The 25,522-nt window shown below is 41.9% G+C and overlaps 2 protein-coding genes across 4 annotated transcripts; one reads left to right on the top strand and one right to left on the bottom strand.

The window, feature by feature from the left end:
• Positions 1 to 3,015: 3,015 nt before the first annotated feature.
• On the bottom strand, positions 3,016 to 25,205 carry stard7 (StAR-related lipid transfer (START) domain containing 7). 3 transcript variants are annotated; one of them, XM_053854953.1, is made up of 20 exons: positions 25,111 to 25,205; positions 24,956 to 25,009; positions 24,867 to 24,893; positions 24,707 to 24,757; positions 24,610 to 24,645; positions 24,514 to 24,534; positions 23,921 to 23,956; positions 23,816 to 23,848; positions 23,699 to 23,725; positions 23,614 to 23,628; positions 23,154 to 23,186; positions 23,052 to 23,084; positions 6,752 to 6,947; positions 5,991 to 6,154; positions 5,857 to 5,906; positions 5,450 to 5,560; positions 5,272 to 5,354; positions 5,088 to 5,187; positions 4,931 to 5,015; positions 3,016 to 4,517 (listed from the first exon to the last, which is right to left on the bottom strand). In XM_053854953.1, the coding sequence occupies exons 1-20, from the start codon at positions 25,163 to 25,165 to the stop codon at positions 4,339 to 4,341; spliced, it is 1,389 nt and encodes a 462-aa protein (XP_053710928.1). In that variant the 5' UTR covers positions 25,166 to 25,205; the 3' UTR covers positions 3,016 to 4,338. The 3 variants fall into 3 exon arrangements, with proteins under 3 accessions (XP_053710928.1, XP_053710936.1, XP_053710944.1); XM_053854961.1 differs by lacking the exon at positions 23,614 to 23,628; XM_053854969.1 differs by lacking the exons at positions 23,614 to 23,628; positions 23,699 to 23,725.
• On the top strand, positions 10,022 to 20,074 carry slc20a1b (solute carrier family 20 member 1b). The gene is made up of 11 exons (XM_053854941.1): positions 10,022 to 10,293; positions 11,355 to 12,073; positions 12,194 to 12,334; positions 13,063 to 13,148; positions 13,324 to 13,420; positions 16,067 to 16,186; positions 16,735 to 17,010; positions 17,319 to 17,937; positions 18,012 to 18,197; positions 18,272 to 18,356; positions 18,719 to 20,074. Exons 2-11 carry the CDS (start codon positions 11,713 to 11,715, stop codon positions 18,875 to 18,877), a joined length of 2,130 nt encoding a protein of 709 aa, XP_053710916.1. The 5' UTR covers positions 10,022 to 10,293; positions 11,355 to 11,712; the 3' UTR covers positions 18,878 to 20,074.
• Positions 25,206 to 25,522: the final 317 nt, after the last annotated feature.

Genomic DNA, 25,522 nt, shown 5'->3' with positions numbered 1-25,522 from the left:
TGGGGTTTGTCGCAGTTTGTCGCAGGGAGGGTGTAGCCCATTTTTTCCGCAGTGGCGGTGACCTGTGACTTTTTTTAAACTGTTCTTTTTTTCCCATCTCTAAAATTTTTCATTTACTATGATGAAACAAAAACAATTTATTGATAGAATTTCATTTTTTGGACTTCCAGAAGCAAATACTTGGTTTGTGTTAACACTTAAGTATTGTCTGTCCAAAACTTTTTTTTTAGCAAATATTTTATTCTATTCTATTCTATTCTATTTTTTTATTTAGACACATATTTTTGACACAAATAATAACAAATGGTTACATCATAATCACAGTAAATAGAATAGAACGTTGACTCAAGATTCTTTATAAAACAATTTAAAAAGCTACAAAAAAAGAAACAAATGGTAGAGAAAATACTGGTCACTTTTTCTTGGAACAATGTTGACATTTAAGGGAAAATATGTAAAAGATCATATAAAAGATGGTCATGATTCCACAACAAATGAGGACAAAACGAATGAATCCAAGAATTTTTTTTTTTATCTGTGGACTAATTTGGACTAACCAAATTGAAATGCGATGACAGAAAAGCAAAGGTATTACCTGAAAAAAAAACATTATACAATCTCTCCATTTAGAAATATTTTTCTCATCTCATTTCCTAATCTGTAAAAACACTCTCCTTTCTTATCTTATGGCGTATGAGAACTCCTTCCCTCTCACCATCTGGATCATATCTTCGACTCAAGACTTCTGAAAAAAAACAAAACCCAGGCATTGGTTCTTATTATTCCGATTTCAGTTTTAGCTATTTTGAAGCAGACAACTTAATGCTAGAAGCCGGTCAGTAGATGATGGAGTGGTCTCTGTTGCCTTTGTGTCATTGCCCAGGACCCCATTGTGCTTGATCTAACCATGCAGTGGATCTTCTGTCCATGGTTGTGCCAAGCACCTTGGAGGCCTGTGAGCACTAGCTGCCTTTTTTTTGTTGTAAAACTAACAAACTGGTGCTGTAAAACACGCAAACACATTCAAGTTTCTTTCTTTGAATCACTGCACATGTCTTGCGAAATAAAACACAATTAAACATGGTTTTAAAAATCTTGTGTCCCGTGATTGTACAACCCATAAGAATATGCCACAGTCATCTCCTACAAGACGGACAGTAAAGATTGCTGGACATAATCAATTACAGTAAGTGCCGGCGCCCTCTAACTGAGGCTAATAACTGCAGCTCCTGGCGGTCGTTTGTTAAAAGAAGGTGCACTCTCTTTCGACTGTAAATCAAATCAGGAGACATAACGTAATGTCACAGTCTCAGAGGATGATGTGTTTGTGGATGGGGGGGTGGTGGCACTTGTTCAGGTGGGTCTGTGTCTGAGAGGAGACTTTTATTAAAGGATGTCTTTTTGTGCCAATGTGTGCAATAGATGCATCACCAAGATCCAGAGTGTGGTGTCCTAATTGTTTCCTTGCATTTATTAAACCCTCACAAAGATATAAGTCAATCTGACATACTGACACGGTCACGAAATTCAATATGTAAACCTAAATATGTAAAGTAAAAACCCTCTTGGTGCAAAAACGCAATAAATGCTCATGAGGTTGCGAGGAAAAGCAGAAAACAGTGGTCATTTGCATAGTTAAAATAACACAGAGTCGGACACGAGAGGCATAAATAAGACAAGCAAGAGACTGTAACCTTCCCTTGTAGATCACCCACAGCAACCTTTCACCAATTATTGATCATATATCTATTAATGTTGACCAGCCCATCTTGCTATGAGGTCCCAGTACTGACTACCGTACTGTACCGTACATGCCGTACCATTTTAGATCTAAGCCATAAAGAAAATAAGAAATGTGTTCATTCAAAGTGATCAGAGAATTGATACTATGTAAAACTCCAAAGTTGTGCTTGAATTTTATTTATTTTTCTGTGTAGTCACGATCTTCACCGCTGCCCCTCTGGCATACTCCAGTTTTATAGAAGATCTAGAATCAAATACAATGTGACGTGTCAGTCATATTTGTACTGACAATTTTTACAACATCTGTACTATAACATCTCCTTTGTGCTTGTGTCTCAACAACAAAAACCTCTGTTCATGTCCTTGCTAATTAATGTAATGTTGGTTTTGTGTAATGTCAGCATTAAAAGTCCCATTTGTGTTTGTAGTCTTATTTAGCTTCGACTAAATTGCCTGCTACAACAAGGTGTCCAATTGAATATTCCTATTAGAAATAACTCCAATAATGTCGAATATAAATTATATTTGGCCATAAGAGCCTGCATCTTTTCGAACATCTTTAGAAAAACATGTATAACATGAGCTTCAAACTGGGGCTAATCTAGCCATAAGATAGTGTGTGGAAACCACATACAGATTTTTATTTTTTTTACCTCAGTCAGCATCGGAAGTGGAACTAAAACAGAAGTATGGCACTACCGAGTGCTCTTGCATGTACACACTGGATGCTAGCAAAATAAAAGCATGCGCGACTAGAGGCGATACAACTTCTGGAAAGCTGGTGCTGCAGCCCGTCACGAATGTTAAACGTTACAGAAAATATTAAAATATTTCTCTGTCCTCTATTCCATCTCATGTTAAATGTTCAAGAAAATGATTGATATTGATCGAGAAAAACGTGACAGGGACACATTTTAACAGTCGACATAACACAACCTATCATCTAATGATGAGCACTTTTATTTACATATAGAACAAATCAGATCTGAATTAAAATATATGATGATGTCTACAAATTGTGAAAGTGCTTTCATGACACATTTCTTAAATATTTGATCCGATCATTCCGGTCTCTCGTGAAATATCTTACACATTACACTATAATCAAATAAAAGGCCATAGCCATCGTTCCACTGTAGTAAACAGGACTAGACACCAAACCACTTCATTCAAGTTGTGTTGCTTTTTTCCATAGGGAAACATTATGGACACATTTAGTTTGACAAACCCCCTAGACTTCTAACATTTTCTGATTCAGATCGGACAGACCCAGACTTCATTCATGTGAAGATCACTTTATTCTTTCATTAGTTCACACAGCTACACGCGCATCATCTCATATCGTCACACCATGATCATCACCCCAAGGTTATTTCTGAAGGAGTGAACATCCTTGAGATACTGCGCACACAGAAACCCGAGCAGTACATTCGCAGGTGACACATAGGAAACATTAGCTATGTTTACACAGTATGAACATCTTCAGTCTCAGTTTCATCCAACAATGAGATGAAAGGATCGAATGTTTGTTCCTTCTCATGTTAGATCACTTGATGTGTCTTATGGTATCAAGCTGGTTTGCAATATTTTTAGGCTGTAAATGGTATCTTGTACATGTAGGCAAATGTATCCGAAACGCCATCTGAACACACTTGACAATGGAAGAACAGAAACAACGGGGGGGAGATTTGAGATCACACTGATGTGCAGCTTCATGTAGATGATCGATAAGCGTGCAGAGACAGTCCAGGCATGTGTTGAGACTGAGGCTAATTCAGAGCAAACCATATAAAAAAATGTACAGAAATTAATGTGAAATGTTATCGTTTCATTTTCTATTTCAAGTGCAAATAGGGAGGAGCAGATTATCATGAGCATTCTTTTGAGCCAGGATTAGAACGTGGAACCAACATAAACAGAAGTGCATTAGTATCTGAGGGTTTGTGTGGTTGTTTTTAAGACACTTTGCCCCTGATGTTGAAGGACTGGTTTATCTGCTGAAGGCTGTTTTGTCAACACTGAACAGACGATGAGACCTGCACTGTACTGGACAAAACATGTGTAACATTTCAAACATTAGCTTTCTTTTAATGATGAACATTTCAGTCCCATTCGGTATATTTCAGGCAGCAAAGAGGTGAGTCGCTTTGAAATTGAACCAGCGTTCTCATTTCGGCAAGTGCCAAAAAACTCCTCCTTTTGTTGAAACTTGTTGAAATCAGATTGATCCAACAGCGACCCTACAGAAAAATCATTTTAGTTGAGCCTTGGCAAAGAATGGAAGCCCTGTACACAGTGCTTTGGCAGAAACTTCTGTCGGGAATTCGGGCTTTAACACCTGTTGTATAACAAAGCTAACAGAAGACGTCAAAAAGTCATTGTATGGCATTAGCTGGCTACGTATAAAAGTGCTAACTGAGCAGTCAAAAAAAGACTCTGGTGGCAGCAGTGAACTGACTGAGAAAAAGACTGCTGCTTCTTGAGACAACTGATCGACGACACACTAAAAAAAAAATTGGGTTTGGAGGGTTCAATTCTGGATCAAGTGCAAATGAAAAATGCACCAACATGACTCAGACTATATAAACGCAATGTTCAAGCGTAGATCTGGCCAGGTCCACCTGTGTGGGTGTTCTCTCCAGGGTGACGCTCCTGGTTCACCTGCCGGTTCATGTCGCTTGACTTAATAACGCTAACATAGTCCTGGATGCCGACTTCCAGGTTTTTGGCTCTCAAGGCAGCTGTGTGCAGCTTTTCCAGAAAATCAGGCATTCCTGAAAGCATGCAGCAAAGAAAGCACATTAGAGTCAAGCAGCAGAAATGAAAGTACTGACTAGTATTGAATATACAACACTAGAGAGTCAAGTGATTCACTGGACACTGTGACTCCTTCATGCCTCTCCGTAGAAGGCAGACAATAGACAGCTCGAATAATGCGGCTCAGAAACACCAACAGAGACACTCAACACACTCAACCATAAAAATCTGCTAACTTGCACCACGAACTGTCAAAAACTGAGTGAGGAGTCTTTATTTTGATGTATTGTTCTGTGATGACATTTCATTTTTGAGAATCCATTTTAAATGTCTTTCACCGTTTGCAAATAAATATCTTTCACAGCATTTGTTCAAAGATCTAACTCACAAACTCTTACTTATCGAGCCTCAAACTGTCAGCTAAACTCACCACTAGACACCATCCAGCTCACACAGTACCGAGGAAAGACTGTCTGAGGGTCGTCGCTGTATGTCAGCAGGTAGTCGAATCCATTCTAGAAAAGAAAGCAAGTTTAAGTATTGACCTTGATGCTTCATCTGTGCAAAGGGAGCAAAGTTGAACAAACCTCGTCGAAGGACTTGTGGGGACGAATGACCATCTTTGACTGGTATGAATGAACTCGGACAAAATCCTGCGTCTCGGGAACTCGTGGATGCTGCACGGCTCTGAAGTGCAAAGATTGAAATTAGAGCTATTACATTCAGGGTCAGTGAGAAAAGGTATTTCAGGAATGCCTTATAAAATCCCACCTTGACACCAGGATCATCAGATTGTTATCAATATCAACATCATAGCGACGCACGTACACATAGTCCCTGGAGTACATGGGATACTGCGAGAGATAAAATGGAAAGATCAATCAATTCTAAAAACAAAATAATAATAATCTGGATTATCCATGTCCTCTCTTGGAGACACAGGTCTTACAGGAAAGTGGGTGGCCCAGTGCACCACCTCGGACCCTGTGTTCACATCTCTGTCCACCACATCCAGCTTGATGACCAGAGAATCCCACTTCTTCCTGTACTCGGTATCCAACTAGGGGAAAGGTAAAACCTGAGTGAAGGGCAAGCTTAATATAGCGCACAGGGTGTTTTAAATGCTTTTGTCCTGAGCTGTCGAAACACAAGGACACCAAGGGAACAAACATTGCACAAGAACTTGACCAAAATATGAACCTTGCATTCACTACATTTGTCCTCAAGATTAGCTTGGTTCTTTTGTTCCATTCACTTTTTTTGTTTGAAGCACAACGATGGCTTAATCCACCCTTGTAATCCATGTTCCTCTTATTATTGCTCTAATTTAAAGACTTCAGCCACATGTATGAGTACCTGCACGTTGAAGAACTGTCTCGGAGTAACATCATTGTAGGATCCCAAAACTGGAACGAAACAAACAAATTCAGGTAAACCTTTCAACTGAACAGCAAAAAAATGCAGGTTCTTCCACATGCACATTGTCATACCTCTGTATTCATAAAGGTGACTGTTAGCAATCGGGCGCTTCCAAACTTTAAAGTCCTTTTTCTCAATCACAACTTCCCAGTCAGAGTCTAGCTGCCCAGCTGCTGGACGAGACGGCGAATTTGTGTTTTTTGCAGCTTCCAAAGCCTCAAGCTCGAGTCCACATCTGCAGAGACAAAATAGGTTTGCAACAATTATTCACAGTTGTTTTTTTTTTTTAGATCATATTATCACATAGTTGGATTTTTACTTGAAAGGCTTTTGAAAGTCAGAGATGAAGCATGACTTCAGGACTGATGTGCGCACTTGACAGTAAAGAAATGATTGTCATTCCACATGATTCACCTTACAAAGTATTCATTACATAAAACTGCAGTTATCTGTAAGACGGTTCCTCTTATGGAGTTGAATGATTTGCCTCTTCATACATCATAGTTTATACTTGTGTTGGTGCACACGTCCCACAGTGATCAGTGTTCTGTCATTCTCTCACTATCCAGTGATCATGCAGAATTGAATTAAGAACTCAGTTGTTTCTGAACTTTTTCTCTCACTCTTGCTTTGACTTGTTCCCAACTTCTGCCACATACGACTTTAACATGAAGGACCGAGCCCGGAACTTGCACAAAACAGAGGTTTAACAAACTTGCCGTTGAGTATTGCGGTACGGCGTGCAAACCAAGACCCCCAGGCTGGTGTCTGGTAACAAGATGCAAAGCTCGATAGAAACAAAACACACTAGAGCTGACAGAAATGTGCAAACCTGTGTATTTCCTCGTCTTTGATCTTCTCGTTGTCCCACATGAAGACGCCGGCCAGGGCCGCGATCAGTCGGCCGGTCGGGGCGTGCTTGCTCTGCAATCGGCGCCATATGCTGCCCACCAGGGTCCACTTGGTCCGGTCCGAGTACAGGTTCGAGTATAGTTCCCCAATCTGACAGGCACGCCGTATGCGCTGGCCTGTTACAAAGCCACAGTGGTCCATGAAAATCGACAACAAATCTTTCTTCTTGCGTCCCGCTCCTTTAGCCTCGCTGGTGCAAAGATTAGCTCTCTGCAACCATGACAGCCAGAGGCCCGGACCCTTGCCCAGCTTCCATAGAAGCCCGCCGCCGTCCTCCACAGTCCGCCTGAACGACATGGACTGAATTCTCATGGCAGTAACACCGACCTCACAGATCGGACGTCGTGGGACGGAGTTGAACATGACCGTGTGTTCGAGCCTGCTGGACAGTTGACTGTCTAGAATAACATGTGCCCAAGGAGATATACCATCTGCCAACGGTCTGACAAGCTATCTACAAACGTCTTGACATCATAAACTGTGATGTAATAATATTCCACCTGAAAAGCGCAGCCCACGTTTTCAAACTGTAGCACAGCGCATATGACCTCGTCCTCTTCCTAGCTTCTCCCGCACGCCCACACGGAAGTCCCGCCCGACCAGGGTTCAGGTCTGACGTTCATTGGCCATACGTCATACTTTGGCGCTTTTGATAGGCAACTTCCCAAGTCATTCAGGATTGGATCAGCAGACAGCATGTGTGTCTGTACTGATGTCAAGTGGTGGTGAGCTCTTTCATTGAACACCTGTCTGCAGAATTTGCCTTTCATCTGTCCACGTCTTCGTCCAAAACACAAGAATCCCGTGTTTGGCCACAATCAACCCGGGTTATGACCCGGGACCAACTTCTCAAACAAGCAGTGAAAGAGATTAATGACTAAGATATGACATGGAAACACACATTTGCATCACAACACGAGTTTTTAATGACAACGCTTCTTCTTCATGTCCTTTTTACTTTGTTTTTTTCTACACCCACGATATTTCTTCAACGTAAACCGTAAGAGACAAGGACAAATGGCCTCAAGATCGTGTTGTGATGTAACACTACATCCAACCGATGGCGCTGTTTAGCTACGAAGCGGCCTGTCCGTATTTAACCTTGAAGAGACTCACTGTGCTTGTTCAAGCATTACACGTGGAACCGGTGGAAACTAGAACGTTAATATTACTGAGAAGTTTCTTCATAGATCATGACATTCTCATATTATCTTGTGACTGGGTTACAGTCAGTAAGGAGTAGCATATGATATAGCACATATATTTTGAGATGTAACGGATAGAGAAAACTTGTGGTCATATTAATAGAAACGTACTGCAATATACTGACAGTTCACAACTGTAAAGCAAGTTATCTCTGACATCACTGAAACCTGTTGTCATGTGATGGACTCACAAGGTCCAGGAATCTGTTGAAATCACAACACTCGCTTCTGTGTCGAAGGGAAGCAAATGTTTTCAAGCAGTATTTTACTGATTTCTCTGCATTGGCATTACATTCATACATAGAAATAAGATACAGCATATATACATCCTCCCAGGGGTTTAAATCACTTAGGATGTGCAGAACATTGGTTAAACAAAATATGCTTGTTAATATGTGAGATGAGGTATTTTGATTTTTATTTCTACATTTAGTTTAAGAAAAAGATGATGGATTTCCGTTAAGGAGGTTTCTCATATACAATTGTTACTACATGACACGATCGTAATTCAGACCCTAATTTAAGGGTCAAACATTTGCACTACTATTGGCGAAATTTAACACTGACCTATACGTCTGCAGTAAATTTAAACATTCCTTTCACCAAGCATGAGCTCCATGGCACCGTATCATATTACTTTGAAAATGTACACAGAGTATTGGTCGGTACTTGTGTAAACTGAATCCCTACACAAAGCTTCTGACAGGACGCCACCTAAAAAGTGTCCCAAAATGTGTCTCACTCCTAACTCACACTTACATAAGAACTCCAGTGGAATGCATTTCAATTGCTGCAGAACAAAAGAGCGAGTAGAAATGAAAACAGCTATTATGTTTGTTTGAGTGTGAGCGTTAAGTCTAATTATTGTTTAGGCTGTTTTGGGTTCAACAAGTTTTGAAGCATAATTTATATTTGACTGATTCCTTCACGTTGATCTTAACAGACAACAAGCCACATATTCTTTTTCACCATACTGTGCATGGACCACAGTTGAGCACAATTAATGGGGAAAAAGCTGGCTAAGCAATTTATTTTTTAACACTATCGGGCAAGTTAGATGTATATGTGCTATTTATTCAAAATATAATCCATATCTCAAAGACAAATCATGGTGAGCAGTTGCAGGCACAGTAGTTAGATGTCGTTTATGTCACAACTTTGATTTTTTTAAATATGAATATGTTTTCACCACCAATATTGAGTATAGTCTTTGTGAAGTCAAATCTTAAGAGAAAGCAGAGGAGGGTCTCAACAACACTCAAATGACAAAAAAACATCATCCCAGTCAACACAATTCAGGAGTGACCCAACTTTACTTTTTCTTGTCATTGCATGTCATAATAATTGGTACATTTGAAATACATACTAATGCAGCTCCTTGTTCACCTTCATCAACTTTCTATGAAGTAGTCACTTAGTGGTTCTTTCCCATTACATATACGAAGGATTAAGGACTGGGAAGCAACACTGTTGCAGCTCTTGCTCTTTCTTCTTCTTTGTCTTTCGATATTTCCCATCAGGTGTTGCCACAGCAAGTCAACTTCCTCCACCATAAACTCTTGCTCACCAGCCATTGTCACACCAATACTCTTCATGGCTCCATTTCCCACATTCACCAAACCCATTCATTTGATCCGTTTTCTTTAATGGTGATGTCTACTGCGGTAGGATAAATAAATGGTTGTGTTTGACCAGACATCTGTTTTATAAATATCCGGTATATATCTTAAACTGTAACCTTGTGGTATTGTGAAATGTTTCGCACAAGATATTGACCCACATTACGGAATTCAAATTCTAAATTCTACAAGGTGCTTCGCCAAGGGACATTATTTTAGTACGTCGCGTAGACCTCAGCAACGAATGAAGCGCAAACAGATCGAGTGCAGCGGGAGACAGAGTGTCGCGGGCGGAGGTGGGGCCTCGTAGAGGGCGTCGCTTGACAATAAAGAAAACGCTCCTCCCCCCCGCCGTCCATTCACCGCCGGCTCCAGTGGCTTCCACACGCGGGGCTGACACCCATTCATCCGGCCAGAGCTTTCTGGGGCTGTTTTACCTCATATCAGGAGCGATTGAGGCGAAGCTTAACCGGAGACTCTGTTTCTAACCAGAGTCGCGCTCTTTGACGGTAGAACTCGGTTCAGGATCTATTTTTCATTATCCCGCGCGCGCTCTCGTAACGGTGAGCGCGCCCGCGCTAATTAGCTTACTAGCTTGTAGATGCTATTCTTCACCGGACTGACAAGCTCAACGTGTGGTAAGTAAACCTTCAACTCTCACTTGGTTAACGAGTGTCATGCGCGTTTGTGTCTGAGCGCTGTGGTCGGCGGTGTGGGCTCCGTGATGTAAGGCTAGCGTTAGCAACGCAGGATGCAAATGCGTGCTCACATGAGCCGAGTGACTCGTCCTCACCGACGCCGGTGGAACCAGTAATGTGAAGTATGGAGTAACTGATGTCGACTGCTGGGCCCCATTTATAATCTGCTGCAAGTTCTCTTTGCTGAAATGTTTGATGTAGTGAGGATTGAGATGTTGCATTTTATGTTGTGCTCAACCTTGGCTTTCTTAATGTGTCGTGAACGTTTGTCATTGAGCCCACAGCAGCAGAGACGGCTCACACTGCCAGTTGCCGCATCCGCACATGAGCTCCCTACGTTTAGTCACATCCGGTTGCGTATGCTTTTACCGAAAAAAAACGACGTCAAGAGAACAGAATCCTGCGGTGAATACGAACAGAAAGGTTTATGGGTACTATGGCGACAACGTAGAGTTCTATTACAGACGAAAATATTCTAAAGCGTGTCGTTTGATCGCCTCGTGAGGAGAAGGCGCTTGGTGTGTTCCTTGAATGGATGACGACACGTGCCACGGAGAAAACTACCGTAATGCCTGAGCCAGACACGCATCGTTTAATAATCTTGTAATACGCCATTACATATTGCTACCAACATTTTCTTTCCAATAAGAAAGTAACCGTGCTGGTATTATTTTTAAAAGGCGGAAGTACCATTCAGCATTTATAGAAACTTCCTATTAAAAACTTTATAATGTTTCAAGGCATTGCTTGACAAACGGTATACAGTCAAGTACTACTAGAAATAACAAACCATATCATTATAATCTAACACATGGTGTATTTTTTTTTCTTCTGGTTTTCTGTTCAGCCATGTTGTCAATGTATGCCTCTCAAAAAACTGGAGAGATTAGAGTTTGTCACTAATAAGTCTTAATCCGTGGCATAATTTACAACAGTATAGTACTGTAATCTCGAATAATCTTTGTGCAACAGCAAATTAACCTATTTTCTCTCTTCCCCAGGATGTATACCTGCCCTTCTGCAGTTACATTGACACAATGGCCCGCTGCTCATTCTGTGTGATTGCTCAGCAACAGAGAAACATCAACAATTGCAGTACAATTACAGGATAGCAATAAGCCCCCTTGCTACCTCTCTTTACCTTGTACATCCTGTCTTGTACATCCCATATCTTTTTAATTTGCACTGTTAAATCCTGTTTTGAACAGGTGGATCACAAGACACATTATTTATTTTTTTAACTCATACCTCTATAGTTTTCTAACTTCTATTTAGATCAAAAACATAGTTTAGTCACCCCTTTGACAGGCATTCATACCCTTTAAGATTGTGAAAGAAGTTGCTTGATACTTGCAAAAAATGGTTTCTATCGCAACCGCACGTTCGGTGATACTAGCCACCACGCTGGCTACCACCACTGTAGCAGCCCCTTCTGCTCTGACAGACTACATGTGGCTATTGATTGTTGGCTTTATCATTGCCTTCATCTTGGCCTTTTCTGTTGGAGCCAATGATGTTGCCAACTCATTTGGCACAGCCGTTGGTTCCGGGGTGGTCACCTTACGGCAAGCTTGTGTACTGGCCACAATTTTTGAAACGCTGGGCTCTGTACTTCTTGGGGCCAAAGTGAGCGAAACCATCCGGAAGGGTATCATTGATGTAGGCATGTACAACGGCTCGGAGCATGTGTTGATGGCTGGATCCGTCAGTGCGATGGTTGGTGAGTATGATGAACACCTACAGATCCACTAGCATCAGGTTTCATCGTACAAAGACATTTAAAATGTTTTTTGTAACCTGGAGACTGCACTGCTGTTTGTAATGAAATGATTTACCATAGGCTCGGCTGTGTGGCAGCTGGCAGCCTCCTTCCTTAAGCTGCCCATCTCTGGAACACACTGTATTGTTGGTGCTACTATTGGCTTCTCTCTGGTTGCTAGAGGACAACAGGGAGTCAGGTGGTTGGAACTTCTCCGTATTGGTGAGTCCAGTGTTCCCAATGTTCTCATTGTTTGGCTTAATCTGCTCGTTCATTATGATGATGAAATTATTTGAAAGACTGCAGTCATTTGGAGCGCTACAACAGTCAGGTCTGCAATCTAGGTTAACTGACTCATTATACTTTATTGATGTCAGACAGTTTATGCTTTTGTCTAAATATATTGGTACATGGAGTCCTTTGATTTCAAGGTTAACGTTGCCTTTGTCTTTGCTTGTGGTCATCATGTGCATGAATGTTCAACTTAAACAACACTGTTTAAAAACAAACATATAAAGGAAACAGACAGTAAAGTAAGCAAACATCATATGACTCACCGATCCAGCTTAGCACCTGCCTTGTTTTTTGGCAGGCAGCACAACTGTCAGATATTTTTAAAGCGATTAAACTCATTGTGATTTTTTTTTTTTAAAGCAATTTTCTCTTTTCAGACTTTGATAAATGTTGATCAGAAGCTCACTTGCAACTTTCTTTTCTTCAATAGGGTTGGTTTATTGATAGTTGAAACCTGTCTAGCAAACAACGTCATGTTAAGTTATAATAACTGAGTGTCATGTTTTATGGTTCTCTCACGTCCTGCTATAACCACGAACGGGTATTGCCACCATAAAACTGAATCTGGTTTTTTTTTTGTGTCAGGCTTCTTTTTAGAATGTGTTTTTAATACCCTCAGTGTTATTAGTGAAGCACTTTCTCATTTTCTTTCACAGTTGCGTCCTGGTTCCTCAGTCCTCTTCTGTCTGGCATAATGTCTGCCATTGTGTTCTACTTTGTCCGCATGTTCATTTTGCATAAGGTAAGCCATTTTGAAGCCATTGCTGTTATTATTTAGGTTATTATAAATCATGTGACGTGTGTCAATGTTCTAAATATTATGGTGGAATATTTGTCGGAGCTTCTTTAGTACAGTTCTTTGTTCAATTCTTTGTTTACACAATTGGTTTCCTGATCATCACGCCTCTTTCCTGCAGAAAGATCCGGTACCAAATGGACTGAAGGCCTTGCCTGTCTTCTATGCCATAACCATGGGAATCAACCTGTTTTCCATCATGTTCACTGGGGCTTCAAGTGAGTGTCTTTGTTATAGTTCACTTGGATGTGCGAGCTTGGCCACAACCACAAGCCTAAAATAAACCGCTCCCTCAGACAGCCCACATTGCCCATTCCAGGCCTAAACAGACTGTTTACTCTCAGCAGATGTGTTTATTTTAACATGTTTTGGGGCACTTTTGCCTGTGGTTCGATGTGGGTCATGGCTGAAATGTAATTTGGTTTGGAGGAGCACAACAGTATGGAATGGAAATAGGATTGCACTTAACCCCTTGAATGTCTGTGGCCGACACAGGAGACAAACAAAAGAGAAGTAAAGTGTTTTTCCTCTCCTGCACAGTGGTTGTTATTTTAAGGCTTTAACAAGTTGCACTCAAATGTTTTGAATATTTGGTGTCGTTTAAAGTACAAGCAACACTTATTAAATGAGCAACCTTCGCTCCTTTTTGTTTTCTTCTCTCTACAGGGCCTAACTGTTCAAGATGTTAGCTGGCCTGGGCCGTAAAAAGGCGGCTACAGGCCAGAGTATACCCAGATATGGTGCAATGATGTGTGCAAGCACATCAACACACTCAAAGAGGAGATCGCTTGCTGTTCCAGCATAGTCCTGTTAAATCAGGCACATTCTGTACAGTGGTGTGAAGTCTCGCACAGCCAATCGTACTGTACATGGGGACCTGTACTTGGGTGCCTCATTATTTCCCAAGGTGCTGTTACATTTTAAACAAAATTTTAAACACTTTAGAGAACACTTTTAACACTTACACTTAACACTTACAAATGGATGCAGTAGGGAGATATAGTTTGCGCCCGGCATTTTAAACTGTCTTGACTTAAATGAGTTAACCTGAGTGAGCTAACCCGAGGGTTTTCAAAAGGCTTTCCTGCCACACGATTTCAATCTTTGCAGATGGCAGAGCTACTCTTGGATATAGGGAGGGCTGGACATTTTTCTTCCATTGTCTGTTAGAACTCAATCCCGAATGTGGAGACTGTGTTGCAGCAGTGCGACTGGACACCGGGTATACAACAGCACATTCTTGAACCCCGTAAATATATCTATGTGCCAAAGACCTCAGGGTCAGCAAGTGTAAAATGAATACAGTTCAAACCAAAGATACCGGGGATCAGCTGTTGGTCCTCTGAGGAGAAGGAGCTTGGTGTCACTTGGGTTATTCACACCTTGTAAATCTGTCCACTGCTGTTCCTTTACTGCTTGTGAATTAATCCTTGAGTAAATGTGGCAGTAAAATTAAATATCAGTTTACCTTAAGATATTTTTTTCATTTGTCACTGTCAAACAGGGATATTTTTAACGTAGGGATGCTTTAGAATTGTGTGTGTCTACATTTTTAAGAACATTTTAACTCTTCACTAGTGATACATTTTTTACCTCGGTGCTGAACTTGCATCTTGTTTCTGTCGTCATTTTTCATGGGTGTGGGTGGAGCAGCATTACAGCACATGTAATGTTGTAATACACGCACACACACCAGACTGGAATTTCAGGGAATGGGTGACACATGTACAGTGAAATTCCATTTCCTCTCCATTCATACTCATTACTCATTTGAACCCTCACTCCGCCCCCTTGTGTGGGAGTACTGTGGTTACCAGTAGACCACTGACTTGTTGGAACCACACCTGTTTCAGGATGTCTCACCAAGTTTGTGCTGGTATATTCCAGTGAAGGACACAAGCCTCAGCTGTTAGTGACCTTGTGGTTTTCCTCCTCTGCATTTCCTGTGCTGGAGAGACCATGTTTCTATTATGTAACTAAATAAACAGCAGTTAGGTGCGCCGCAGTCTCTTGCTACATCATGAATCTGTCTGGCTCGAGAGGGTAGACTGTGCCCTGCAACTGATCGTGCTGGCTGGGAAGGACTAAGGGCCTAACCTTGGCCCTTTTTTTTCTTTTATCTATCAAGCCATTCAAGGCCATAGCTGCTTGAGCAAAGATAGAGCTGGAATTTTGTTTTGTTTTCTACACTCCTCTGCTGACTTCTGGTCTCTCTCTCTCTCTCCCTCTGTGACAAAGATGACTGCTCTCTCAGGGGGAACATAAAGGGTTTGCCTTCTGCCAGCATGCGGCACACTGTGACTTTCTTTGCTGCAGAAGCTTTACTGCAGTCTTGGCGTACACTTCCCCTTACTGCTTCTGATAACTGCTTTGTTTCCTCCTCCTTGCTTCTCCCTTAAACTCACTTTTCCTTTTATGGGACTCATTGTTGGTGTGCAGTTGTTAGAGGTCATAGTAACACTTGTGTAACAACTTGCAGGGGTACGAACACCTTTTGAGTTTTATACCGGAAGAGGAATGACTTTAACCACTACATTTATGTGATACAATTTTTAATTGAAATACATAACATTCATTTACTTTAATGTAACTTAGGTGTTGGTGAATCATTGTTGACCCTTGGTGATATTTTATCACTGCTCAAAACATGCTAACTGAGGTAATGCCACAGAATTTCTTTAAAAAAGTCCCCTCATTAGACATTGGTGTGATCTAAATCTTTATATCTCCTGATGCCTTAATTCATTCATAACTGGTTTGTCAGTGTGCCAGCTGTTTTCTGGGTGGCACCCGCTGCCTTGTTTATTAAATCTGCCTCTCTATTTGCTTTTGTGTATCTGTCTGTGTGGCCCTGGTTCCATCAGTGCTGGGATTCGACAAGATCCCGTGGTGGGGAACCCTGCTCATCTCACTGGGTTGCTCTCTCGTCACTGCCATAATCGTCTGGTTTGTCGTCTGTCCTCGACTCAAGAAAAAGATAGAAAGTAAGTGTTCACCTTCTCTGATTCTTGCTTCAGGTGTTGAATGTGCGTATGCCTGACAGGATCTGACAAGCAACAGACATGCACACAGAATTGGGTCATGGTGATCCACTAATTGGTCCTTAACTCATGCTGCTAAATTAACCCTCAGCTGACTCGTAGCCTGACACAGCGCTTCACATGAGTGAGCCAGAGCAGGCACCAGGGTGACTGACTGCTGTATGTCTGGTCATGACCGGTTACGGTCATCTGGTGAGAAAACATTGGCGTTAGTTAAATAGATTGTGAAAGAGGCAGGCGTTGCTCTGAGTCGTCCAGGTTTGGTTTCATTGCTTCCTAACTTGAGCCATCAAGTTTAGTATCAATGTTTTGTTTGTAAGGGTAAAACTATTATCTGATCCTGAGAACATACTGTCTGTTTCTCTTTACACTGTGGTTGCATAATCTGTACGACTCCCGACTGCTTTAGATGAGACACATGTCATGTGCTGGTGTTTGTCTGGGTGGAACGAAGCAATTTCTCATTCTAATACCCCCCACCCCCTTAATAGGAGATATCAAGTCCTCCAGCCCTTCTGAGAGCCCCCTGATGGAGCAGAAGACGCTGAAAGAGGCTCACTGTCCAATCCTGAAGCAGACTGCTAAGGAGGTGTTGATGCCTGCGCCGGCTGCTGTTGGTCAGAACTCCTCGGGCCAGCCCCAGGAAGCCCCTGAGCAGCGCCGGGTGGCGTTTGACATCGGAGACTGTGATGATGCCGAGAATGTGAAAGAGCGAAAGGTGGCATTTGACATTGGAGATTCTGACGATGCAGATGACAGCGACACAAGTAGGTTTTTTGTTTTTTTTGGGGGGGGGGGGGCATGAACATGGCGTTCTTGTCAAAGTGAATCAGTGGAGTACATAGTGCCCAAGCTATAAACGTTTTGTTAGTGCCAGTTATCATGAAGGTTTTGGACTGAAAAGTTAATACCAGGGGTCACCAAACTGTTCCAGAAAGGGCCGCAGTGGGTGCAGGTGTGTGCTCGATTGGCTGGAACAATAGCCCGCACCCACTCTTCCTGGAACAGTGTGGTGACCCCTGGTTAATACGGTGGTCGGGAAGCTGTTCTAACAAGCTTCTGTCTCCCTCCACAGTACCCAAGTTACCACAGTTAAACACTCAAGTCCAGGAAAACAACCAGCACAGCAACGGCTCTGCCAACCAAGTCGCATCGAAACACCAGGATCAGTTCAACAACAGGCCCGCGCAAATGCCAAGTAACGGCTACAGCCAATACCACACAGTCCACAAGGACTCGGGTCTTTACAAGGACCTGCTGCACAAGCTCCACCTGGCTAAAGTCGGTGACTGCATGGGCGAGGCAGGAGACCGACCAATCAGAAGAAACAACAGTTACACCTCATACACCATGGCCATCATCGGCATGCATGCAGACTTCAAACAGAAGGATGGTGGGCTGCGTTCAAACGAGGATGGAGAGAAGGTCCCGGGACCTGGCCAGGACAGGAAGCGCGTGCGTATGGACAGTTACACCAGCTACTGCAACGCGCTGGCAGAGCAGACAACTCCCGATGCCTTGGGCGACTGCGACACGAGTCTGGACATGGGCGACGACAACCCTGGAAGCAGCCGAAGTTCACTGGATGAAGACGGACTCGAGGAGGACAAGCCGGAAGTGTCGACTCTCTTCCAGTTCCTCCAAATTCTCACCGCCTGTTTCGGATCGTTTGCCCACGGAGGAAATGACGTGAGGTATGTCACCGTCCTCCACTGCGACCGCCGCCTTTGTCGAGGTGAGGTATTGATGTATATGTTTCACTGTGCAGCAACGCCATTGGACCCCTGGTTGCCCTGTGGCTCATCTACACAACCAGCAGTGTAATGTCTAATGCAGACACGCCCATTTGGCTGCTGTTGTACGGTGGAGTGGGAATATGTGCTGGACTGTGGGTGTGGGGCCGCAGAGTCATCCAGACGATGGGCAAAGACCTCACTCCCATCACCCCCTCCAGGTAACTCTGCCAGACAAGTGACAACATGGTGAAATACCCACATCCGTGCTCACACTCTGACTCTCTCTCTGCAGTGGTTTCAGCATTGAACTGGCGTCTGCCCTCACTGTGGTGGTTGCTTCTAACATTGGTCTGCCTGTCTCCACCACCCACTGCAAGGTAAGCGCCTCACACACTGGTTTGGGGATTTGACGCAGACATGGGAGGGGACCTTGTCGTCTGGAGGTGTAAACAGGATGTCTGGAGGTTTGGGGCTGGCAAATCCTGAAAATAAAGAGCAGCTGACACTAATGCCCTTTTTTGTTTGGTTTGTTACCAACTTTGCATTTTGGCCATTTTTTTTTTTTTTAGTGAGAATAAAATTCTGTTGAGCTTGTTTGCATTCTTAATTTGATCTTGAAACTGGATGTTGGTTAAACGCCCTGGGGTCTCGTTGAAAACATGTAAACGTGAGTCAGTGAGTTGCCTTTCTCCGCTTCGTTTTGAGTTTGTGATGACTAAATATAAACAAATATTTGTAGGTTGGTTCCGTGGTGGCCGTCGGGTGGCTGCGCTCCAGGAAGGCGGTGGACTGGCGTCTGTTCAGGAACATCTTCGTGGCCTGGTTTGTGACTGTGCCCATTTCCGGGCTGATCAGTGCAGCCATCATGGCAATCTTCATCCATGGCATCTTTGGATGAACAAGAAAAAGGAGGTGTCCCCCAGGAGAGGTCAGGTGAGAGATGCTGCTTCGATGTGCACCACAAGAGGAGAAAAGACTGGGTCCAAAATCTTGTCTTGCATCGCGCCAACGCTGCGAGGAGTAGAAAACGATTGACGGAGCATGCGAGACTGGCTTGCTGTTCTTGACTGACTCGCTCACCAACCAGAATCTTCCGTTTCCTCTGTTTTGGGCCTCACAACTTTAAGAAGTTATATCTTTGCGCTGGATTGTTTTTCACATGACAACTGTTTAGTTTGTACACCACCGACTTTTTTTCTTTTACTCTTTTTTTTTTTTTTTTTTTTTTTTTTTTTTACTTTGCAACTATGTAATATTAATCATTACAGTTTTGATTTCGTGTAACAATAAAATGCAGTATTAGTCTTATGCTAATGTATCCTGCAGAAGGTGCAGATGCAGAGTTTTTTTTTTTTTTTTTTATAGGTGCCACACATTTCAACAGGAGTGTGTGTATTGTTCTATTAACATTTTTCTTTTAATATCATTTTTTTTTTTTTACCCAATCGTGATGGTTTGCTTTCATTGATGTCCGGGGATGTTTGAGAAAACGTTCCTGTCATAGTTAACATTTGATATCAACATTATCAAAGTTGTTGAACCATGCTATCAACACTACTTGTACAGACTGAATATTGAAGTGAAATACTGCATTGCAGAGAACCTGAGTTCACGTATCATCTCAGTCTCTGCATTTTAGAAGAGTGCAGAGCCGGAAATAAATGACTTGAATTTCAGTAGTCTAAAAGAATGTCCGTTCTGGTGGGAAAATACTTGTTCATGACCTTAAAGTTCCTGTTCAAACTTGATTGCATCATTTTGATGGTCAGATGCATTGGGATACTTCAGCCTTCGCTTTTTCAGTCACCTCCAATGATCCATGTTCCAAAATCTTGTGTCTGTCTTTTTTTAAATTGCTTTAAAAAAACTCTTTGGAGATTTGGTTTTGAGATGACCTATGTTGTGTTCCACCTGCGTGTGGTTATTTTTGGCTGCAGTCCTTAAATGCATTTCTGAACCGTAGATGCTGTAGTTGCCTTAATTGATTTGTTTTCCCTTTAGGTACCAAAGATTTTTTTTTTTATGCACAACAGAATTAGGATGATGGGGGCGACGGGTTAAAAAAAAACAAAATGAAAATAAAAATGGGAAAATATTTGTGTTGCTTTCTTGATTTGCATGTTGCTCTGTATTGTTCTATGCTTCTTTGGAGATGACCCACAGACATGAGCAAAAGTGTCAGTCACAATTTGAAAATAGTTCTGAGCATATTTAAGCTTTATTCATATTGTCAATTAAATTTCAGTATTTTCATATTTCCTCCTGTTGACAAAAAATGAGTGGTGTAAATATTTACAGCAGAGGTGAGCAATTCAATTTCCTAAGGGGCCAGATTATATATTGTGACGGTGGAGAGGGGCCGTCAAACCCAAAGAAAGGAGGGTAAGAGAAAATTGAAAAAGGAAAAAAAAGTGTTGACATCATGTGTGACTATGAAATTACACTTTAAAAATGCACAGAAATTGTTGGTTTGTTGTGTTTAATTTAAACCACATTCCATTTAAAGATTCTCAATGTGTCTCATACATTTCAAAATCTACCTTCAATTCTGATGTATTTTAAGGGACAAGAAATACTCCTAAAATAGTCAACGTGGTCGTATCAAATACTTGCTGCCGACAGCCTTAAGTCAGAGGACATTTAATAACTATTGTATATCTAGCTTTGCTGTTAGCTAGTTGCTAAATGGGTCAACCTTTGCTAGTTGGTGCTCTGCTACCATAATATCACAGTAATTCATACACTCCAAGGTCGTTCAGTTTAACCATTTACTTTACTTCATTATATTGCAACTATATATATATATTTTATATTTTAAAAGTCACTTGCATGTGATACTGTATTCATAAAAAGCAATGGTTTTAATGCCTCTGTACAAATTCACAAGAGGGTGTTCAACGATTTTGCACTTTGGCCCAAAGATGGCAAGAGATGACTTTTATACGCTGCGGTTTGTTACAAGATGGATCATTACAAAAATATTCACCCGCTCGTAGATGGTGAGCAGTTAACTGTGAGCTCATCCTGTGGAGGTCGCGCCGATGTGGAGTCTTAAAGCTGTTGAGAGTGTGGTCTCCATTTTGTCCCCCGTCTATCATCTCCACTGCAGTCCTGTTTTCTCCTCCAATGAAAATGTTTGGTGATAAATTCCACCGGCAGCTCACCACTAGTTATTTGGTCTTACTAGCATTGAGTAGCTGGCAAGTCACTCCACTGCTCCTGTGTCCCACCTCATCACCAGCGACACCCATAATGGCAGAGTTGTTTTTCACACAGCTGGTATGTTGGACAACCATCTTAGGAGCTACCAACTGCTCGGGCAACTTAAGGAGGGCGCATGACCCAGAGGAGCCCTATCATTCAGGATACGACAAGAACAAGTCAAAGATCTCAGACAGACAGACGTCAGGTTCCTTTATTATTAACAGGAAGTTATGACGCTGAGTGACGGTGGATCAGTGGGATCTGCAAACCGCTGACTGCTCTCACTCCAGCTCATCTGCGGTGGACAACGGACAGATGACAGATTCTTTTACGCTAGCTTTACAACACAAACACCTCAATTCAGTACTTTTCCAGAGCTCCATGAACCTACAGATGAATCACAACATGACTGCCGTGACACGTGTGACTCACTGTCATGCATGAACTTCCTCATATGACAAGAACCCACAATGGAACACAAAAGATGGATTGTCAGAATGTTCTGTCGGGTTTTTACAAGTCAAAATGCCAGGAAGTAAGCAGAGAACAATGCTCCAGGAAAAACAACCATCCCTTCAGTCTTCTGATTTTAAACATCTGTAAATAAACCTGACAAAGATATAGAGATCAACAACTGCTATACTCTATTAAATATTAAATAACAAATTATATTAAAAAAAGAAATGAAATACAATTAGAACAAAATCTTTGTAATTTATTTTTAATTTTACATGTAATCGTTTTTATGTTTTAGTCATTAATGTTTCAAATATATTTGGGTTGATGTGAGGATTTGACTTTCCACTTTCACATCCTTATTTAAAACAAATAATAGAAAATATTTTAGAATTGATTTGATGGTATTGTCATTTGAATAGTGATTTTTTTTTTCAGTCCTGTAGATATACAGATTATTCAATCAGGTTTCAGGTTTGCTGGAGGGGTTTGGGCAGAAATAAGAATCATTAAAGTGAGAATTTTGATTAATTATCACTGTGTCCGAAACCCAGTTTCATCTTCAAAGATGTTTTTAAAATGTGGAAATGCAACTAATGGAGGAAGGAATCAACCGGTGCCTGAGGGTTGTAGCTTTTTTTTTTTTTTTTTTTTTTTTTTGTGCAGGCCCTTACACCCTCAACTTACATCCACACATCCTGCCCAGCAACAATCCAACGATTGAGCTAGTTTGTCCAGTCAGAGGTGGCGCACCAAGCGATTGCAGCGTATCAATAATGGTTCAGAATTTGACTTTGGTGTCGTGTTTAAATAAGAGTCGGTCAAACAGGTTCTTCTTTGAAGCAGGGAGATTTGAGAGAGGAACAAGCAAAAGATTCAGTAAAAATGACTCGTCACTTCGTGGCCCCTTTATAATAACCATCCGTCTCAGCGTATTTTTAGATGAGAGCCATCTTAAAAATAACCAGAATCAGATGATAGGTGCAGGAAATCAATCTCAATAAGCACCAGGGGACAGACATTCCTACATGCCCTGGATTTTTGTCCTGGATTTGTCTGCACACACGAGGCAAACAGAGCTTCCGTTAACAAACCAGGCACTCTATTTCTGCCTAGTGAAGTGAGATTGTGTCGCGTCTGTGGTCGCCACCATCTTGTTTGGGCTGTATAAATAAATCCTCCATCCCCAGCCGTAAATGCGTAATTGCATTCGTGGTATTTAGATGTTGTGTTTGCGTTTTAAGCGTAAAGTCAGGCCGTCTCTGCGGGTGTTTGGCGGCCTGAGATTCAACTGTGCATTGTCAAGTGCTGACCTCCCAGGTCTCTGACGTCAGACCTCCCTGTTATGTATCACTGCAGTAGGAAAATGCTGCGGTTTTCCAGCAAGTGTCACGTGAACAGTTCTGGCTCACCTTCGACACTGACTGTGTCCTCGCGCACCTCCACTGTGGAGACAAAAACACTCAGAGGCGGAGTACTTAGAAAGTAAATGTTATGCAAGCCAGTGAGTTTACCCAAACTGATCACCGTGACATCCTCGTGGTGCTCTGTAAAAAAAAAAAAAAAAAAAGAGTCATGTGATTGAAGCACTCATTGAAAGTCAAGTCCAAGTCTGTCTGAACTAGAGGATAGTGCTCCATGTGTACCATACAACAGCCTCAAGTCTGGTTCTGTGGTTCAAAACAAAAGTTAATTCACGTCTAAAACAGACTTGAATAGAATATTTATTTAGAAATGAGAAGGTCGTCATTTTTGTGTTTATTAAAAAAGATGCTAAAAATGGTTTCTGACACCACAATGATGTCAGTTTGCTGCCTGTCTGTCTGAGTCACAGAGAGACGGGTCTGTTTTTTTTTTATGTCAGAAGAGGAAAAAAAACACAAGGACAAAATTAGCAAATGCCCTGATTCATGCTGTTGAACTGCTCTTCTGTTGTGTGGTTGCTCGAACACTTGTGTTGGTGAAGTCACTTACCACGTCTCTGTCTCCCTGAAAAAAACGGAAGTTTTCAAAACTTGTACTTTGTACACATTTGGGTGGGTAGTTAGTGAGAGCTCACCGTCTGCTTCTTCTGACGACTCTGACTCTGAGGACGAAGAGACGAGCTCGTGTCTTCGCTTGAGACTTGAAAACTGTCTCGCTACTGCCCCCTACAGGCTCAAACCGCCCCACTCACCATGTGACGTGACGTCAGCCGCCGCGCCTCCCACTGCAGGAGGAGACCACGTTATATAACGTCGCCAGAGGTCGCGGAAGGGTGACGCGCCTGTCTGTCACTCACCTGTGGTCGTCACCTCCACTGCAGCGCGCTCCTCCACTGCAGAGTTCAAGAAGAACCCCGAGTTAGTTTTTTGTTTCAAGCGGTTTTGCCTGCTTTCTCTGTGAATTTATCAAAATGGAATCTCAAGCAATAATAATTACAACGCTAATGAATGTTTAAACTTTGTAGTTCTAAATTTAAACTGTAAAGAAAGATTATATCATAACAGGTCGCGGCTAATCTGGATTAGCGTCAGAGGGCACTCAGCATAATCTCACAGCTGTAGGAAGCAATACAACTTTATTTATTAAACCCAAAAGGTACACAAAATAATCTAATAGAAAATAAAGCAAATCTGTTTTAGCGGAATCCCCAAAACAGCCATTTACAAAATAATACATGTAAAACTATTTACCAATAAATGTAAAACAAATAAATTTTATTTCAATGTAAAATCATCTGACTCACAAAAATGACTGTCATGACTTACCATAAAAAAGTTTTTGTCTACATTTACATACTGAGAATACTGCGTGATGAGGATGAAAGCAAAAAACTGCGCATGAGAATCTGTGTATCACAGTGGTGTGTGTGAGTCATATCAGATGACTGACCAGCGACGTCTCGATCCGCCTCTGTGAGATCCAGAGGAGAAAGTTTCATTAGAACCTTTGGTCACTTTCAGGGCGATGGACAGAACATCTTCTCACCCAGGTAGCGTCCGTCCTCCTGCTGCTCGCCGGTGACTGCAAAGACATGGAGTCATCACTGTCCAGTTTGTGATGGAAGACCTGGGCTGAAACTCACCATTCATCTGAGCAGCTTCAGCTCTCTGAGCTGCTTCAAACTCCATCTGATCTGTGGAGGAGGACATGAGAAGAAAACAGTAAAAGTTAACTATATATATATAAACAGTATATATATGAAGGAAAACTAATAACATGAGAAACAATAAAATGGACTTTACCTATTTTCAGCAGTTTAGTTAACCCATCTATGAAAAAGAAAGATGTCAGACCACTGTACTTCATGAGACACGTTTGCTCTTCTTCTCACCGTCTTTGTGGACTTTTTCCATCTTCTCATCTGATTCCAGAGATGCTGACAGAGCTGCAAGTCAATATTCAATGTCCACATGAAATTATTGATGTGAATTCACGTCAGATAGCCAAAATGTTGATCTCTTGACAGAGTAAACATGCTCCTCTTACCGCAGTGAACTGCTGCCAGAGCAAAGAGACCAAACATTGGGATGAGGTTTCTCATCTTGTCGCCAGTCTCCTTCCAGACTTGTTGTTGTTTTGAAGCCACTTCACGGCCTCTTATATCAGTTGGTGACATCACATGTTCCGGGTGCTCTGGTACCATTGTGTCTCACTACCTGAGAGAACAGCTGAACAGCACATCAGCACACAGACAAAGCTTTCTCTTCAATGCTTCAATGCTCGCCACTGTTCTATTGTCAACATAAGCTGTTGTTTGGGGCTGAATCTCTGGTTGTGTCCCATTAAAAATGCCTCTTTCTCCATTGAACATGTGGATGTCGTTAGCTGATCCTTACAACACTTTATTTTACAGTTAATTGATAATGAAAACAAAAAAGTACAATATTGTGCAGAGAAA

Source organism: Synchiropus splendidus, chromosome 1 (assembly GCF_027744825.2).
Source record: "Synchiropus splendidus isolate RoL2022-P1 chromosome 1, RoL_Sspl_1.0, whole genome shotgun sequence".
NCBI classification, from domain to species: Eukaryota; Metazoa; Chordata; class Actinopteri; order Syngnathiformes; family Callionymidae; genus Synchiropus; species Synchiropus splendidus.
This window is presented reverse-complemented; position numbering and strand designations above follow the sequence as displayed.